This window comes from Lepisma saccharinum, chromosome 15 (assembly GCF_977018435.1).
Source record: "Lepisma saccharinum chromosome 15, izLepSacc3.1, whole genome shotgun sequence".
In the NCBI taxonomy this organism is placed as follows: domain Eukaryota; kingdom Metazoa; phylum Arthropoda; class Insecta; order Zygentoma; family Lepismatidae; genus Lepisma; species Lepisma saccharinum.
In genome coordinates this window covers 30,466,186-30,486,889 of record NC_139243.1, presented here as the reverse complement: position 1 = coordinate 30,486,889, position 20,704 = coordinate 30,466,186, and the positions used below count along the sequence as shown (strand labels likewise).

The window sequence follows — 20,704 nt, the reverse complement described above, 5'->3', positions numbered from 1 at the left end:
CTATGGCGCGCGACCCAGGGTCCTGAAGGGGCGTCTGGTGGGTCGCGAAGTCGGGCTCGAAAATTTATTTACTGTGTCTTAATAACCTATTACATTTAAAATACTAAGATATATTCTTTTAATACAGGTCGCGCTCTACCATTGCCTTTTTACCGGCATCTCTCAATTTCTGCAAGTGTGTTTAGTTAGATTTTAGACTAGAGTAAATCAGTCCTTTAAATAACATATTTAGTTTCCTAGAATGAAGTATGTGTAAGCTTCTTTGAGCAAGCGTAAAAGAGGGTTTCTTAAGGTACTCGATGTTAGTAAAAATATTATAAACTGGGTACACACTCCTACAAGTAATTCTGCCGGCGCCCATGCTTATGGGTTCCATGAAGTGTAATATCCTTCAAGATGGGTCCCGAACTGAAAAAGGTTGAGAACCACGGGAATAGAGGCAAGAGTACTAAATGGAGAGAATTGTCAATCCAGCTGTGATCCAATTCAGTTCCAAAAGGATGATGACAACGAATGATAAAAATGAAGACATGAAAAACTTAATATGCTGACCAAGGCTGAAATTTATTTTATTATAAAACATAAACTAAACGTAACGTTTCAACCTTCTAGCAAGGTCTTCTTCAGAGAATTGGAAGAGAAAGAAAAAGAGGAAGAGAAAGAAAAAGAGAGGAGGTTTGGAATAAGGAGTATGGGGAAGACCACAGAAAAGATATGCAAAGTGCTTAGGAAAGCTGGCATAAAAACTTACAGGATGGGAGGGAGAAGCATCTTAGGAATAGCGAAGAATGCAAACAAGAAAAAGGAAAACAGAGAAGTGGAAGAGGAGAGGATTATCTACGAAGTGAAATGTAAAGAATGTCAGAGTGTGTACATAGGAGAAACGAAAAAGAGGGTGAAAGACAGATTGAAACAACATAGGAATGATGTATGACTTAAGAGAGAGAGAAATGCGATATTTAAATACACGAGAGAAACAGGACATGACATAGAGTGGAATAAGGCTAAGCAGATAGGAAGGGAGAAGAGAATACTAGTGAGAAAATGGAAGGAGGCCAAGGAAATAGAGAAGAAAGGTAAAGAAGACCCAATGAACTGGAATGGGGACTGAAGTTAAACAAAGAATGGAAGAAGGTGTTAGAAAGATTTGAAAGGACAAGAGAGAAAGAGGAGAGAAGAAGGAAGAAGAATGAAGGAAAAAAAGAGCGTGAGATAAAGAGTCCAATCACATTCTAGATGGAAGTAAATATGTTTAGCCTTTTAGGTGAAAGTACAGTTGACAAGGGAAAGCCACCTGCTGGAATGTTCCAAAACAACTTTCTAATAGTCTGGAGGGGAGTAATGTTTGTGTATATATATATCGTCCTGTTTTGTACCTTGTTACATTTGTACTTGGTGCAGAGTCTGAAGAAGACCTTGCTAGAAGGTTGAAACGTTACGTTTTAATAAAAATACAATATTAAATAATTTACTCAAAATGAATATTATTTTAATTTAACTTAACATAATTATAATGGTTCGGAACGCACCCTCCCACCACCGAAATATATTTCTAGATACGTGCCTGTTTGTATTGTACGTATGCCATTTTGAGATCTTTGAAATAGCAATAAATTCCCTTTGTCGTCTTAACATGGTAAAATGTTCGTTAACGAAGGATTCGGGAATGCATTCTAAGGCCGTGCGGCGGTCTAAGACGTCATGCTTTGGGCTCCGGCTATGGAAAGCGGTAGGTTTGGGTCTCCTGGGGGAAGCGTAACAACTTTTCTCCTGAGCTTTCGGCCTGTGTATGGGACCGATGGCCATCGACTATCGTGAGAAAATTGGGGAGCTACGAATGAGTAACGTAACTCGGTCATGATAACTTACAACAAAGAATGGGGGTTCGTTGTTGATAGAAGTTAAGAAAAAGTTAAAGGATTTAAGAAGATATACTGTGAACAAGTCTAGTTGAATGTATTTCATGTAGTTTTTATAACATGAAGTTATAAGTTAAATAAATGTGGTTTTTTTCTGTTAACGTTTTGACTAATTGAAGATCATTACAATTGGCGACGAGGATGGGATGTCTCCAGCAGAAAGAGTTATATTCAGCCGAGAAGTATATTCAACTTACCAAATTGCCAAATAGATGAAAAGATAGACAATAATAAATATGAGGCAGAATCTTGGATGCCTAGATCAGGAGAGATAGTTTGGATAAAAAGAAAATCCATCCTTAGTTCCTAAATTTATAAAAGCTCAGGTGATTAAGAGAGTAGGAGCAAGGCTTTTAGAAGTGAAACTTAGAAATGGATTGACAAAAAGGGTGCACAGACATCAAGTGGGAAAGCTTAAGAACAACTATAAAGGTCAGAGACGGGAGGTCGAGAAGAAAGAAGAGGAGATGGATGATTTTTGGACATATCCAAGGTATACAGAGGCAGCACCAGGACATGGGGAACCAGAGGCAGTTGTAAATACACAAACGAGGAACGCAGAGAACAGAGAATTTCGAAGATCTTCTAGATACAAGAAAGAACCAGATAGACTACAACTTACCTTTGGTAACAAGACCTATGCATGATTTTTTTTGTTAGAGGGGGAGAATTGTTAGAAGTTAAGAAAAAGATAAAGGATTTACGAAGATATACTGTGAACAAGTCTAGTTGGAGATAGATTGTGTTTTGTCTTTGTTGAATGTCTTACATGTAGTTTTTATAACATGAAGTTATAAGTTAAATAAATGTTGTTTTTTCTGTTAACGTTTTGACTAATTGAAGATTATTACAGTTGTGCTGATCACACGTCACCCCCGTAACTGGTTGTATGATTTCCCACTTTTCGCGTGAGTGAGGCCGGCAGTCGGTAGGTATGCCCTGGCTCTCACGGGTTGTTGCGCCACTGGTTATTTTTATTATTATTATTATTCTAATGATTGAGTCATAAAATAATCTTACCAAAAGTTATACGAGTATTTAACGACAGGGTCTCCACAAGTATGTTGTTAGCAAGCACAGCAAAGAACGCCATGACAATGTAGACAAGAGACATATCGAACACGATTGTCGATCCTGGGTATCGATTCTGGAAGTAGTCGACTGCGATTATGAAGCTAAAAATAGAAGAAAAAGTACCATTAGTCACATTTTAAAATAGTACAAGTTTACAAACGTCAATATCAGGTAAAATATAGCAATACAATAGGGTTTTGCATGGAACTGGCGATAGTTCCAGAGTTCAGTCGCGCAACCAAAGGAGGGAGGGGGCATTGCCCCCTCAGCCTTATACGAAAGTCAATTCTAGGGGGGCAAAGGGAGACAAACAATGACGGTGAAGGCCACCTGCAGGGGCACAGAGGGGCAATTCTACCCCTCGATTTCATATTTTATGCAAATAAAAATACATTTCGAAAAATGTTCTTGCTCGCATCGCTCGCAATACCTACTTTTCTTAGTCAAGAAGTTGTAAAAGAGAGAATGCCATGGCGCTCCATGAAATTATTTGCGCCGTATAAAATCAATATTTTTTTCAGTTTGCAAAAAAAAAATTGATCTAAAAAATGTCTTGCTCGCTTCCCTCGCAATTTCTGATTGTTTTCTCTAATGCATTCCAAATTATCAGAAAGAGAAGTAGCACTTTTCTTAATTCTAGTGTTGCCCACGGGACGAGACGGGACAGGCTTTTAAAAATTCGAGACGAGACGAGATTGACCATGTGTCATAAGACAAACGAATATTTTCGAGACGAGACAGCATTTCCACGAGACTACACGAGACGAGACAGGCCAAAGTCTCGTCTCGTGGGCAACACTACTTAATTCATTTTGTCTTAAATGAATGAACAATCGTTTTGAGGCGGTTTAATTTGAGATGGATGAATTGATTGCGTAATGTATTTAAATAATACTTATATGTCGTACATATAGGCTATGTAATAAAGAAACTTTGAATACGCACACAATTTAGTGTTAGCATGTTGCATACGTGTAAAACATATGTCATACATGAACGTTATACCCTAAGTAAAAATATATATATTCGGAATGCATTTATCAAGCATTTTCTGTCTTTCAAAAATACAGTTTGTGTGCTTGTTTTTCATTATTAATCTGAAATTGAATGTTTTGGGGGAAAAAATATTTCAAATTGTTTGTTCCAACACAAATGCTTTAGCGGCGACTTCTACCCCTCTTTTGCGTAATTTACGAGGAAAATAACGTCTTTGATACTACTACTACTACTAATAATAATAATAATAATGTTATTATTATTATTATTGGTACGTTTTTCTTGGTACATGTCCCCGTCCCGATAAAAATTCGAACTGCCCGAGTTGTATTTCTCATTGTGATTCCACAAAACTATAGGCCCTATTGGGACTCTGCTTAAAAAAGTGGACTTTACAGACTTACCAAGCATTCTTTAACTCTGGTGATGACGGAATGGTATCAGCGGTCATGACAGTGGCAGATCCAGAAGTTACAGTTACGAAGTTACGAATTTCAGTCAGGTACGTCACCTCACCGAGAATCAATTCTAATTTACACTTGCACTGTTTTATGTAAACAATGATTCTGTAGCATGAACCAACTACGCTATTGACTTTTTTGTTTTGTTTTGAAAAATAGGGGTGTAGGTCATTCTTTTATGTCGTTATCATAATTCCTTACACTGTCACGATAAAATGAACCATCAGATATGAGAAATAAAAGGAATAAACCAATAAACAAAAATTCATTCTCTGCAGGCAGCTGCGACCTCTCCGATGATGTCGTAGCCTTGTATTCAAGGGGTCCCGGGTTCGATACCCGGTGAAGGCACATAGTGGTTCGGATCCCACTTTAAACTGTAGTTCCAGTCCCAATTAGCCTTACTGTGCATAAAGTGGACTTAAAACACTAACTCAATCAATCAATCTGCAAGGGTCTCGGGTTCGATCCCCTTTTGAGGTATCTTGCAGAGTGGTTCAGATGCAAATTTAAACTGTACGTCTAGTTCCGCTTAGCCTATCAATCAAACTTTTCAAAAATTCTCCATTCTCCAGCCTGTTCAACTTCGTGATAAAAGACAGAACAGTCGAGTTTTGAAAACTATTAGGCTTAAAAATATGTATTAAAAAACCTGGTAGTTGGAAGGGGTTGTCGCCCCTATTGCCTTCCCCGTGGAACCGCGCCTGGGTCATGGTTAGAATTTCTTCAAACTTGTGCCCTATATTCCTCTGCCTCTTTCTCTCTCTCCCTCTATTTTCCTTATGTTTCTGTCTCCAAATCCTCTCTCAGTATTTCAAATTTGTGTCTTACCTTTCCCTGACATTCTTTCTCTCTTTCTCTTTATTCGGTTTCTCTCTGTCTCTTTATTCTATTTCGCTTTCCCATTCTCTCTGACACTACTTTCTTCTGTTTCTCTTTCATTCTCTCTCTTTTTGTTGTGTTTCTCGCTTTCTTTCTTTCTCTCTTTCTTCTTTTACTCTCTGCTTCTTTCGTTCATTCTCTCTCAGTTTCTTTATTTTCCCGTCAATTTCCTTCTTTTGTTTATCTTCTTTGTTATACGTTTGTTCCTCTACTTCTATTTTTCTCCCAGTGGTTCTCCGTCTCTTTCACTCTTCTCCTCCCTCTGTCCCTACGTGTGGATCCTTACTCTACTAAGGAAGTTTCTGAAAATTTCTCATGCAGGCTCTGTGTAAGGGCAGAGAGGCCGAAGAACAGAGGTGCTCATTTTAAATTAACCTCCCTCACCCTCATCCTCACAAACCTTCCAGGTGTTGTCTTAATTGCGAACACTTGCTGCCTGAACAGGAAAGGCTTTGTCCTAATTGCGAACACATTTTTCTGTTTTGGGACCTACAACTTCTCACACTTCCTGTGTCTTTTTAACGATCTTTAAAGGGGATTCAGTTCCACACTTGAGACTGGTCAGTGCCTTATGAGACATAGTTGAAACGTAGAAAACTCAACATGATTAAGTCGTCGTTGAAGTATATATAATTTAATAATAAAAGTTTTGCCTATCTTTTAATGCGACTACTGCACATTCTTAACTGAAAAGAGCTTTGTCAATTAATAATACATTATCTTCGTCAATTAATAATTTAATTAGTAACTTTTACCTAAATTTCACATTCAAATTTTACAAAAACTACTGCTCTTATACATAAATTTAGGAATATCACTAACCTTCCTTATACTTGTTAGTGCTCTTTGGCATCCTGTCGTCCAATAAAATATATTTTCTCTTCCTCTCTACACTTTCCAGGTCCATTTTCATCCTAAGAATTATGTCATTTAACTTTTCTGTCTCAGCCTTTTAGCTTTATATGAGGTCTTCCACTCTTGAATTGGCCTACCTAGCTCGCTGTTGATTTTGAAGTTCCATCTCTCCACTGCATTTGTTCGGTACCTTCTGTTGAAGGATTTCCACATCTCTTTCGGCACTAAGGGGTTTTCAACACGAATGGAAGTCTGATTACGTCAATAGATTGAATGGGTGAAATGACCTTTGAGGAATTTACAAGAGGACCATGATAAGTAACTATTGTTACTAGTCAAACTAGTTGTCTCTCTAGGTCACTACCCTTATTATTATTTTTTTAAAGAGGTTTTTCAGTTCCATGTGTTCGCAATTAGGGCATGGATTTATTTCTCACTTTTATGTGTTCGCAATTAGGACGATTTAGGCATTGTTCGCAATTAGGTCACAACCTTCTTCGGAGGGTGAGGGTGAGGTCTATCCTCATGAGGGTCGCCCTTCGGTTCCTGATAATGAACACCTGTGATTGAGACTACTTCATGGTGGGCTATATCCCCCCTTGCCCCCCTCATGAGAGCGACGCACGTGGTTATTACAATCCTGAAATAGTGACGAGTTTAAAATATGAAACAAATGCAGGGTAATCACAAGTTAGTTGAACGCTTTGTGTTTATTTATCCTATTCAGAATGCGAAATCCTTAGAAAATTGTTTGATAGAAAGGTGTCCAATTAATGATCTCACCCGTGGGAATTTGAGCGATATTTACCTGTGTTTCTGGATGATACTTTTTCAATTGTCACAAACATGCCGACCACCTCAACTGTAACTCTTGCCGCTGTATATAATCGTAAATATAGTGGAACCACAAGCAAAAGAAGCTGCGTAGAACCGCATGTCCTGTGCATCGTATTCATGCATGGAGGGGAGGGGTGGAGTGGAGCATGCTTCACAGTGAGCCGAGCTGAAGGAATCCCTTTTTAGTCGTTTGTTTGTGGTCCCAATATAGAAAAATAATTTCGTTTGTAATAAACCAAAGTGGGTGTTCCCTACACAAAGAAACAAGTGACAATGGAGAAAGGCTGATACAACTAGCACAATTACAAAACCTTGATATCAGTAGCACTAGATTTAAGCATAAAAAATCCACAAAGGGACTTGGAAAATACCAGGTGAACAACGATGTAATCAAATTGATCATGTATTGATCAATAAGAGGAGAGCTACGTTAATAATTGATGTCAAAACATATAGAGGACCTAGTTGTGATACGGATCACTATCTTGTTAGAACTAAAATAAGACAAAGGATTAGCATGGTTAATGATGGAATATACAAGAAAACTAAGAAATGGAATATAGAAAAATTGAAGAAACCTTGTATACAAAACACATACAGACAAGAAATACAAACGAAACTTGAAGAAACAGGAGAAGAAGATGTAGAAGTGGAGTGGGATAATTTAAGAAACATCATAGATAGTACTGCTAATCAGGTTTTAGGAACCAAAGCATATGAAAAAAATGAAGATTGGTATGATGAAGAATGTAAAAAGGTGGTTAAAGCAAAAAATGAAACTAGAAATAGATGTCTTAATAGAACTACAAGATCAAATAGAGAAAAATATGAAAATCTGAAAAAGCATGCTAAGAAAATGTGTATAGAAAAGAAACGCAAAGCAGTAAAAACACAAATAGAAATGTTACAAGAACTAAACACCAAAAAAGAATATAGAAAATTCTATCGAACCCAGAAAGTTATAACACAACAGTATAAACCAAGAACTAGAAATTTAAAATCCAAAAACGGTCAAATCCTAACTGAACAAGCAGAAATAATGAATAGATGGAAAGAACATTTCCAGGGAGTTCAACACAACCAGGATTTAGAAGTGCCCTACTGGAACACGATGAATCAGCAGGATAATGAAAACATATTATTTGATGCACCAACATACGAAGAACTGGAGACAGTAATTAAAAACTTTAAAAAGATGAAAGCACCAGGAATTGACAATGTGAACAGTGAACTTACACAAGCAGCTGGAAAAGAAATGTATCGTAGAATACATAAACTTATAATTCATATATGGAATCGAGAACAAATGCCAAATGATTGGAACATAGCACTAGTGTGCCCTATACTTAAAAAAGGAGATAAAACAATCTGTGAAAATTATAGAGGCATATCACTATTAAACAACCTATATAAAATACTTGCAGCAATAATTAACATCAGACTAACTGATTATGCTGAAGACATTATAGGAGAGTATCAAAGTGGATTTAGGAACAACAGAAGTACTACAGATAACATCCTGATGATGCGTTTGATTTTTGAGAAATGCTATGAATATGATATAGATTTGCATGTTTTGTTTATTGATTTCAAACAAGCCTTCGATTCAATATATAGACCAACAACATTACAAAGGTTACAAGAAATTGGAATACCAAATAAATTAGTAAGGTTAATCCGAATGACAATTCAAAACACTAGAGCCTCAGTTAAAATTGAAAATGCAAGATCGGACTTTTTCGATGTCATGACAGGAGTCCGCCAAGGAGATCCTCTCTCAGCAACATTATTTAATTTAGTTTTGGACTCGGTGATTAAAAAATTAGATGTGAGAGGAGACATCAGTACTAAACTAAAACAAGTCACAGCATATGCTGATGATGTAGCTATTGTAGCAAGAACTAAGAAAGCTCTTTCAGAAACGTTTATAAGTCTAGTAGAGGAAGCTGCAAGAGTAGGACTACAAACTAATGAAAAGAAAACTAAATACATGAATATTAATAGAATAAACATGAATAATAATAGATCGATATTAATAAATAATTACTCCTTTGAATGTGTTAGTAATTTTACATACCTTGGATCTACACTTAAGGAAAACAATAAAATAGAATCTGAAATAGATGAAAGAATAAAGAAAGGTAATAAGGCCTATTATGCAAATGTATCCCTGTTAAAATCGAAACTTCTGAAACGAAATACAAAGATGAAAATATATCTTACTATGATAAGACCAGTGGTAACATATGCTGCTGAAACCTGGACCCTAACACAGAAAGATAGAAACAAACTAAGTATATTTGAGAGACAAATTTTAAGGAAGTTCTTTGGCCCGGTACAGATAGAACATGACATATGGAGAATAAGAAATAATGTGGAATTAGAAAAATTAATCAAAGAAGAGGAAAGATTGGAACGACTTGTCTGAGAAAGCTAAAACCCACAAAGGGTTGTGATGCTAATGGAAGAACAAGAAGGGTGTTTGAAAAAGAAACACCCGATTTCAAAAGGCTATTTAATTATTCTTTTTATTTATCAAACCAGGAACTTGGAATTGCTTTTAAAATACACAGCTATACATAATTTTTTAGATAAAAAATGTTCCTAAGTGCTCAATGTGACCCCTTTGCACGCCCGGCATATGTCCATACGATAGGAGAATTCGTCCTTTTTTATGGCCCGTGCTTCTTTTTGGCTGACACTGTCACAGGAATGTCGTACTTGGAAGTGCTTGAGAACTGGCTTTTCCCACAATTACAGCTTGATTTCAATGACTTCATTTTCCAACAGGATGGAACTCCACCGCATTGGCACCGGGATGTTCGAAGATTCCTGAACAACATGGATAGGCCGTAAACGATGAGGACTCCTAGGAGGTCACCCGACCTCACTGTGTGTGATTTCTTCTTGTGGGGGTACATTAAAGACACTGTTTATGTGCCTCCACTTCCGACTACTGTGGATGAACTGCGAAATTGGATCCCAGACGCAGTGGCAGCAGACATGCTCGCATCTGTATGGAACGAATTCTCCTATCGTATGGACATATGCCGAGCGTCCAAAAGGGGGTCACATTGAGCACTTATGAATATTTTTATGCAAAAATTTATGTATAGCTGTGTAATTTAAAAACAATTCCAAGTTCCTGGTTTGATCAATAAAAAAGATAAATCCTTTTAAGATCGGATGATTCTTTTTTAAACACGGTGTAGTTTCTGGTAACCAAATATAAACAAAAAGCGACAAACGAATTATTTTCCCCCAGCATCAAAATCTGTAAGTAACCATGCACTTTCGTTTAATGCAACCGTATAACTTGGTCCAAATTAACAATGTAGTAAATGGCTACCAGTGGCACCAAGGTAAGGCTCGAGTACAACCAATAATTTGTTGTATTAATGTTATTATTAATTCTATTTATTGTTGCCATTCGTGATGGAGTGATTATTGAACTAAGTAAATAACAGGTTTCAAATAAAATTAATGGATGCATTGTTGGTGTGCATTAATATCATAATGTATGCATTTGGGAGATATTTTGTGAACTTGCAACTCAAGTGCTTGGACCACCCAATGTTTCTTAAAAGTTGGGTTCCCTGAAGCCTACCATGTCTTGTTTTCTTTCCTAAATTAAAATAAATTATTTTTATCCGTCGTCGCCTTGTAATCAAGGGGTCCCGGGTTCGATACCCGGTGGAGGCACTTAGTGCTTCGGATCCCACTTTAAACTGTAGGTCCAGTCCCGATTAGCCTTACTGTGTATAAAATGGACTTAAAGCAACTAAACTCCACTCAAATATTTTATTCTGACTCCGATCATTTCTGCTCAATATCTTATATTTCCTTCTTCTTTATTGTCTTTAATATGCATCACTTGCCGTTTTTCTTAAGTTCTTTTCTTTACAACAGCTTTTGCGACTTAAATGTTCATGTAGTACTTCAAAAGTATTGTGTGTGGGTGTGCACATCACAGTGATTTATTACGATAGTTGAATTTTCAGTAGCGATTTAAACGGAGAGGAGGGTGGGATGGGCCACATGCCCCCTCCCACCCACTCCAAGAAAAGATTATATTCCCATTTTTTTTAGAAAATATTTTGAGTATAAATACACCACGATTGCATAATTATTAAGCTAGGAGTACAATAATCTACACTAACCTTTGAGAGTCTTTGTGTACGACCACATTAGCAACTACTTTGCTATCTAAATTTTTTTCTCACGTCGCTATGTAGATTCTCCATCGTACCTATTTCATGTACTTTTGGTTAGTGGCGGATCCAGAAGTTGCAGTTGGGAGTTTCGAATTTAACTTGAGTATCTCACCTCATCGAGAAACAAGTCTAACTCTATCACTGTTTTATGTAAACAATATATTTATATATTTATTTATTTAATAGAAGATTCCAAATACAGCGTTAGCCATTTTACATCGAAACGATTTTATAGAACATAAGAACAAAAATAATAACATAGAAAAATTACATGTGGTTAAGAGACTTACATACTTTTAGTTACCTTTCTTCTAAAGCGGTCCAGATTTTCAAAAATATCTATTTGGCTTCCTAGATTATTATATTCACTGGTCAGTCTATGGAACAGAGAGCGCTGGATGAGGCACAATCTCGACTTCTAGAAGCAAAAAGTCGAGTGCTTCTTCTTGAGCGGGCAGGCACACGAAAGTGAATTTCCTGAAGAAGGCGGTCACTTCTGATCTTGCCATTCACTATTTTATGTAGAAATATATGGTCAGCCAGTCTATGTCTCTCTTGAGGAGTTTGGATATTTAACATTTGCAGGAGGATGGACTTTTGCAAGTGTTTTGTGGACGGAATTCGGTATCGAACAATGGCCAGGAAGAAATTTAGGACGGATTTAGTCTATCTGAATTTGAGGGGCAGGCCATAGACCAGATCGGAGAACAGTATTTAATTTTAGGTGACACAAAAGATCTGTAAAAGATGCTGAGGGCAGTCAAGTTGTTTATTTGCGTGAAATAAAGTCCACTTTATGCACAGTAAGGCTAATCGGGACTGGACCTACAGTTTAAAGTGGGATCCGAACCACTATGTGCCTCCACCGGGTATCGAACCCGGGACCTCTTGATTACAAGGCAACGACGCTACCACTGCGCCATCGGGGAGGCCTATATAGTGCTATGAATAGGAACCAAGCTGACTTCCATGTTCTAGAGATTAGGGTATTATTTTGCAAAAATTGGGCCCAGGGATGGAATAGATGGTTTTTATTGTATGTCGTTATCATAAATCCTACCATAGCCGTGGTAAACTGAACGATCAGATATGAAGAATAAAGTAAATAAACAAAGGGAAAAAAATATTCTCTCAAAGGGTCTCGGGTTCGATCCTCTTTTAAGACATTGTACAGGGGTTCGGATCAACATTTAAACTATAGGTTCAGTTCCGATTAACCTATAATGAGCATGTCTTCGAGCTAGATATTTGTTATTTTCGTTCTTGTTTTGCATTCAGCACAGTGATTTAGCAACAAACACTCCTAGAAAGAACTACCACTCATGAAACAGTTACTGCGAAAATCCAATGAATAGTGGTAGACCCTTGTCAATTCTTCATCTGTCTCTGTTTCCTTGCAATGAGGTGCGAAGGGGAAGAAGAAGAACCACACTTTTCTCGGCTTGCTTGCTTGCTTGCTTTATCGTGGCTCACACCGCCTATCCTTTGCGGTTTCTAGCCATCGGGACCGCTTGATTTGATCCGGCTTCTTGTCTCCTGTCGTTATTCCTTATGGCACCTGCACAAGACACTTTCACTTTCACTCGTGATTTTCACTATGGGAGGGTATCCTGTTAGGTATGTTACACTGTGATCTTCCTTATTGTTTTTGTTTACATTGAGATGTTGTGTTTTCGTGCGAAGCTATATAGCGTCCACATGATGGGAGCTCGAGGCTGACTTATCAGGGTTGGGATTGACGCCGGAAATGGAACAGCTAGTCGAAGTAGGGTTTGATACAACTGTTCCCGATGGGCTTGTCGTAAGGGGCATTGGAAAAACAGATGAGTTATTGTTTGGCTGGGTTCTCCGCATTGACAGGAAGTTATAGGTACCGCATTTATCCTTGCCAAATGTTGATTCACCAGAACGTGACCCGTGCGCATTCTCAAGGTGAACACAATCACGGCCCGAGGCATTTTCAAAGATTGATACCAAGGTTGTTTTGTGCCGATGTGCGTGTTCCACTTATAGGTGGTTGTGTTTTGTAATTCGTGTGCACACCATTCATCCCATTCGTGTTGGATTTTCATTTTTACGCGAGGGAGCAAGTCTGTGTAAGGCAAGCGTAAGGGGGTTACGTGTTCGAGTGTCCGAGCTTGCTTTGCGTAGATGTCTACGAAGTCGTGAGATTTGTTTTGGTTGGAATGTGCCTTGATGTAGGTAAAGGTCACTTCTTGTCCCCGTTTTCGGAGCCGTAACGCTGCACTTTGAATAAGATATGGGAAAATCGTAAGTTTATAGGCTGCAGTACCTGCTCTTGACAACGTTTGGAGCACGCTCAAGGCGTCGGTCAGTATAAGACATTGTGGCAGGCCCGACGCGAGGATATGAAGTAATGCTCTATATATTGCATAGCATTCCGCCGAAAAAATTGACGCGTCGGGAGGTAATTTAAATTGTCTAATTATGTTCTGGGACGGGATATAAAATGCAGAACCTACTGCGGTATCGTCTTTTGATCCATCCGTGTATATTAATGTCGACTCCGGCCATTTTTCTTGATATTTTCCATGTTCACCACGGTCGGCGTAATGAATATCTAGATTTGGCTCTATGGGGATATTTAATTGATATATGAGTGGGTGGTCGTGGGTAAATGACAGCTGATAGGCCTCTGTGTCTATGAAATAGCAGTATAGGAAATAATATCGGGGGGTTGAATGATCTATACGCTTTATTATCTCCCATTGTCTTTGGATGGCAAATTCTCTATTGAAAGGGTGGGGGTGTATAGCCCATGTTTTGAGTAAAAATTGTACCGTGAGTTTTTTTCGTCTGTGAGTAAGTGATTGTTCATTACTCTCGAGATAGACACTCACGTTTGGGCTGGAAGGCATTAGGCCGAGGCACGTTCGTAAAGCCTGTCGTTGTAAGATATCTAACGAGTTCAGGGTTTTTGTGTTTGCCCCACCGTATACTGGGGCTGCGTAATCGTATAATGATCGAAAGCAATTTTTATAAAATAAGAGCATAATGTATGGATGACTCCCCCACTTAGTGGTGGATATGCTTCGTAATATGTTAATAATTTTTTTTCCTTTTACTTTGAGGTATTCAATGTGGGGTCTCCACGTTAGTTTTCTGTCAAAAAAAACTCCGAGATATTTATAGGAGTCTACAAGAGGTATATTTTGGATACTTGGTATATTGTTTGGATAAGTTAAAGGTTGTCGGTGATTGAAAATTAGGATTTTTGATTTGGAGGGTGAGAAGGTTAGTCCTATACTCCAGAGGTTATCCCGAAGTACTGTAATAGCCCTTTTTAGAGCAAGTATGCCTTGAGTGGCATCAGAAGTTTGTTTATAACAACATAAATCGTCGGCGTATTGTAATACTTTAAAGTCAGCGAGATCTAATTGGTGGATGTGGTGGGTATATATATTGAATAGTAGGGGGCTGAGGGGGGACCCCTGTGGTATTCCGGTTCGTACTTTTCTAGCCCCGTCCACTCGATCATCGAACCAAAATACAAGATTTCGTTCATTATATAAATTCCAGATAATATTAGCAACGGAAGGGTGTATTGATAATTTGTCTAATACATTGCATAGTATTGGGACGTAAACCGAATCATAGGCTTTCTCAATGTCTGTAAACAGGGTAAAACAATAGTCCTTAGTTATCTGACTATTTTGAATTGCTACTGTGACAGTGGATACGGCATCTTGGCTGCCGTGATTGAGCCTGAATCCCATTTGTGTTGGGGGGAAAAATTGTTGCTTTTCCAGGGTCCAGTTTATTCGATGTTGTAATGTTTTTTCAAAAAGTTTGGTGAGTACCGGAATTAATACTATGGGTCGATACGATTGTGCGTTGTTGCGAGGTTTGGATGGTTTGAGGATAGGAATTACGACATGATTGTTCCAGGTTATGGGGATAATACCGGTGCGATATATTTCATTGTAAATTTGTACAATGAGGTGGATACCTTCGTCCGGCAAGTGGCGAAGTACGTCATATGTAATGCCGTCATATCCTGGTGCGGTATTTTTGAGGGAGTCCAAGGTATTTGTGAGTTCTAATGCGGTCACCGTGGGAAAGTCATCTGTGAATGTTGCGTTTAATCTTTCGTCGTGTTTATAACCCGAGCTAACCGAGGGGGGTGTTAATAAAGATATGAAGTCGTTTTCCCAGGTTCGGTCTAGCGTTTTCACCTTACTTTGGGTGGGTTTGCGAATGGAGTTAAATTTGTGCCAAATGGAGCTTATGCTATCGCTGCGATCTAATGTATTGCAAAAGTTTTGCCATGCTGCTCTCTTCGCCTGGAGGTAAGTTTTTTTCGCTTTCGCTTGTAGGCGTTTTAGTTCAATCAAATTTTCTCGGAGGTGTCGTCGTTCATATTTTCGGAGTTGTTGTCGTTTTCTGATTTTAATGGTTTCGCAATCTCTCGTCCACCAACTTATGGATGGATATCTGGCCGGGATACTAAAGCGGGTACGGGTAGCACTGTGGTCCATAGCGACCGTAATCATTTCGATGAGATTGGAGTAAACTAGGTTGATATTTCGGAATGATAAAATTGGCATGTATATCCGTGAGAACGTGGCTTTGAACGCATCCCAGTTAATGGAGGCTTTATTCCATCGCCGTACTGGGGGTGTCTGGCTGTTAGCTAAGCCTGGGGGTCGGAGATTGTGACGACGTCTGATCAAGAGAATGGGTGTGTGATCGCTTCCCCGTAAGTCTGCGTCTTTATACCACGCGAACTGAGGGAAAATTTCCGGAGACGTTATCGTCAGGTCGATGCAGGATGGGTTATTTCCGTTGAGAGGGTAATGGGTGGGGGTGCCATCGTTACAGAGAATGAGGTTATTCTCAGTGATCCATGTGTCAATTGCGTTACCTAGTCTGTCGTTATGTTTGTCCCCCCACGTTGAGTGGTGTCCATTAAAGTCACCTAAAAGGGCAATAGGTCCGGGAACGTGTTGTATCATTTCTTGAAGGTCTCGTGCTCGTATGCGTTGGGAGTTAGTATTGGAAGGGATGTATATCGATATGACTGTGAATGTTCGTAGGAAGATAGAAACGCGGATAGCTACTATTTCTGCTTGGAAATCTTGTTTTAATCTTATGTCATGCGGAATCCGGACTTCTGTATGTTGAATTTTTTCGTGTACGAATATTACCGTTCCCCTATTAGTTGTTGGTGTACCGTATAGATTATAATGCGCAAGACGATATTTTTCGCGTTTGGTACCTTTAACTTCCTGTAAACAAAGAATTTGGGGTTGATATTCGGCAATTAAGTCTAGTAATTCAAGTTTTCTCGCGGAGAAGCTATTAACATTCCATTGTACTATTGTTTCCATTTCCGGTATCCATCGGAAACCTTGCTCTGTCAATGTGTGGATTCTATGATAGCCAGGAGATTAGATGTTAAAGATTGGATTTGTTTGATGAGTTGAATGCGACGATTTTTGTTTTCTGTTTCCCGCACCGCGTCCCATAAATTGGGAATCATGTCTAGAATCGAGTTGTAGATAAGATTGTGCTCTATTGGTATATGCTCTGGGGTTGAGTTATTCGAGATCACATTTGTTGGTGGCCGAACAGGATTCACTCTATCTATCTCCCTCTTACTTGTCAAAGCAGCGGGCCGGGCATTTTGTCCTATCGGTTTGGAATAATTACTTTCTGTGTCGGAGGTGGGACTGGAGGTCATGATTAACTCTTCATCATCATCATACCAGTTCCTGCTATTGTACGTTTTGCGGGGTTGATGGTCGTCTTTTCTTTTTGTTTTGGATGTTTTGGGTCGCCTTGGCGGTTTAATGGCATCAGTAGGGGAAGTATTTTCTAATACTGGTTCTTCGCTTGTGAGCACCGATTGCGTATGATTCAATATCTGATAGTTATTGACCGTTTGTGTAGAATGGGGCAAGTCAAGTCTAGTGTTGTCCACCGAACGTTCCGACCTTGGAAGACGTAATGGGGGGAAATTAGCCCCTGTGAATCTTGGGCGGAGAACTTCCTCCCTGGTGGGGCTGGGAATAAAAATCCCTTGTAGTTTGTTTTTTGCCTCGTGGTATGAAATGTTTTCTTCAGCCATTTTGTTTTGTATGGCTGATTCAAGTCTACGTCGGGGGCAATTTTTTGATAAAGAGGAATGGGGTTCTTTGCAGTTAATACACAAGGGTGAACTGTCGCACTGGTCTTCATGTTTATCTTTGGCACAATTGGCACACACGGGTTTCGAACGGCACTGTTTGTGGTGGTGCGAATAACGCCAACATTGGGAACATTGCAAAACTGCTCTTGTTCGAGGTGTTACTTCGTGTATTTGGCTATTAATGATGATTTTGTCAGGTATTTGGTTCCCGCGGAAGGTAACACAGAAAAGTTTTGTTGGAACGAGGTCGAAAGTCCCATCTTCTCGCCAGATCTTTTTCGGCAAGCGTTTGACTGTGAGAACTCTGATGGGGCTTTCTATACCTTCCAATACATCTTGTTCGGAGGTATCATGTTCAATACCAAATACCAGACCCTCCCTTTGAACTAATGAAAGTGGCACCCGTGATTGAACCAGCATTTCCCGATGCAAAGCAGTCTGCAGCATGAAATTATTAGCAGCCCTTGCTGTTTTGAATGTTACCCGGACCCGATTGATACCACATTGTTCTACCAAGTTCACGGTCACATTTTTTTTCCTGAGAATGTTTCCGACGCTACCTGCGGCAAGTCTTTTCGCGTTTTTCTCAATGCCGTCCAGAAGGACGACATATGGTCCCGGCATGTCTTTGTCGTACCAGTATTCGGGAAGAGTGGGTTGAATTTCGGAAATAGTGTCTCCGCGGGGAACTTTGTCGGGCTGGATCGATTCCTCCATTTCATCCCGGTGACGTTTTTGGGTGTTTTTGTCCGCACTTATCTGAGAGGGTGTTATGTGGTTAGTCTTGGGTGGCAATGAGGGTTGATCTATTGTGTCCATGTCGGTGTTCGGGGATTCGTTCCCGTCCATGGCCGTTCGGGTCGGCTACCCGGTTGAAGGTATGCGTATCACTGTTCTATTAAACCACGCGGTATGTGTTCCTATACAATACCTGTTCACTACACTATCACTTGGTAGCAAAATCGCGAGAACTAGTTGAACGTGTAATCACTGCACGAGGATCTGCGTACGTACGTCTTGATCCTGTCAAGGTTCCAGTTCCACTTTTCTCGGGTCAGTTGGACGTTTGTGTGGTGAGCACTGAGCAGACGACAGAACTCCACTCGTTTGTGGAAGCCCAGCTGTACGTACTACTGTTGCCAACTTAGTATTTTGGAGCAAGGTTTGTCTAAATCACGAATCACATAAAAGAGCTATATTTTCGTCTATTACTTAACTGGTCTCAGTTGAAGTTCAATCCAGCCTTGGCTCTGCAGTCTACCTCTAGCTGCTTCACAGAAATGGTATTCCTATTTTAGGCGGGATTTAGCTCTTTTCTGCCAATCAGATGTGACAACACTGGCTGATCCGGTAGGTCTGAACGGCAACAGGGCCCCTTCACAGGCATATGAATAACCCCATAAAGTCCTTCCCCGCTCTTTCCTTGCATTGGCGCCCTCTTCTCCCTTGTTGCCTCTTCAGGGTAGCGGAACGGCCTCCCTCTTCGCTTCTGTCGGCTGCAGAAAAAATGTCCTAGGCAATATCTACTCGACGGCAACGGTGTTCATTAACGTATTTAACAATGTTGTCATTTTATTGAAACAACTTTTTAATTCTTTACATTTTGCTGTTACCTGCGGTAACACCGGCTACATCTCTGGTCTTCATAATATTAGGCATAATAACACTTATGTCGAAAAAACTAGAAGTTGGGAGGGGTGGTCGCCCCTATCGTCCTACCCGTGGATCCGTGCCTGATATAAGTGCATTAGAGTATGCAAAGGTAATAATGAATCATGAAGAGTTAAGTAGTTAAAACTTGTTTTAATGAATCCTTGTAGTGAAAACAAAAATTAATATTAAATTGCATATCTCGCAGTAAACATAGTGTAGTCGAAACTATACTAGCGCCAGAATATCTGTGCCCTAGGAAAATATGTCAACATTCGACACAAGCGCCATTGCTCCAAGGCGGAGGTACGTACAAACATTGCTGTGGATTAGTAGTTTTCACTAGTCACACTCTCGTTCAAATTATTTTAAAACATTTTCTCGTACGCAGCCATGAACAATGGATGTTTTCTCTAGAAATTCTTAAAATACAGGCTAACATGTTGCTTATGTTTGGTTAGGATAGAACTGAAATTCGACTAGTGAAAATTAGTTTCGGCTACAGTTTATGTTAGTTAAAAGTAGTTTTAACTAGAAACCTGATTAATTTTTCAATATTAAAAACTAAATTTCACTCTAAGCATTCGTTAAAACTAGTTGTAACTATTAATGTTAGTTTTGCCTGCAGGCAATTGCTTAGTAAAATAGTTTTCACACACAACCAGTTCTTACTAAATTCAGATTTTAAAGAGTAGCATGTACGCACTGTCAAAAACTAGTCCTGAAATGTTTTCCTAGGCACTCCAGTAGTAGTTCTTGTGGGATAATAAACCCAAGAAAGGAAGAGCTCTCCCCAAGCAGAATTGCTTACACTTAAACCTAGCTCAACATGCCCATATGAGCTTTTTGCTCAAGTGTGGAACCCCCTCTAATCCAAGAATTTTGTAAAAATGCCCTCTCAGAAAGGAAGAGCTCTCCTCCAGCAGTTTTGTTTACACTTAAACCTAGCTCAACATGCCCATGCTCTAGTGTGGAACCCCCTCTAATTGCTCAGAAAGGAAGAGCCTCTTGCCCATACTTACAAAAGTTGCATCAGCCAGATTTTTGTCCATAAACTTGTCAAAATTGGCCACACTTAAAACTATGCCACACACACTGACACACACTGACACATTCATATACACACGTATTTACTTCCAATTTAAGTTCAATTGGACCCCAGCCTCAATCCAATATTAAAACAATGTAATATGCAGAGACCCTCTAGAATTGCTCCGTGACTCTCTCATTTCTTACATCATAAACATATGATTTTTCTCCTATGAGAATAACACTACATATGGTGTCATCAGGTAATGCCTCATGGAATTCACAGATAATTTTAATATTTGTTCTGTCATTCACCACAACCTGTTTCCTTTTTGAAGCATTGATTACAAACATGGGTCTCTGTGCTTTGAATTCATCAGGTGTGTAGTACATATCAGTATTGCCAGTAGTGACCCTTTTGAAGGATGTAAATGCTTCATATAATTTGAGGAAGTCATTCTTGGACATGTCTAAATTGTAATTTTCTCTGGGAAAGACCTCATTTCTGCCATTTTTAAGATATATGTTCTTGATGTTGCAGCTATCAAATTTACTTGAATTTTTTTCCTGATTGTTGTGTCTCCCAGTCTGAAACAGTACCACCACAAAATCAGGCATGTCAAATTGAATACTGGA

The 20,704-nt window shown here is 39.2% G+C and overlaps 1 protein-coding gene across 1 annotated transcript in view; it reads right to left on the bottom strand.

Annotated features, from left to right (window-relative positions):
- The window catches only part of Ent3 (equilibrative nucleoside transporter 3), a 117,879-nt gene that overhangs the window by 82,992 nt on the left and 14,183 nt on the right, over window positions 1–20,704 (bottom strand). The window contains exon 2 of the mRNA XM_083136792.1: window positions 2,940–3,094. Coding sequence (XP_082992918.1) covers window positions 2,940–3,094 — 155 coding nt within the window. The remainder of the gene's footprint in view (window positions 1–2,939; window positions 3,095–20,704) is intronic.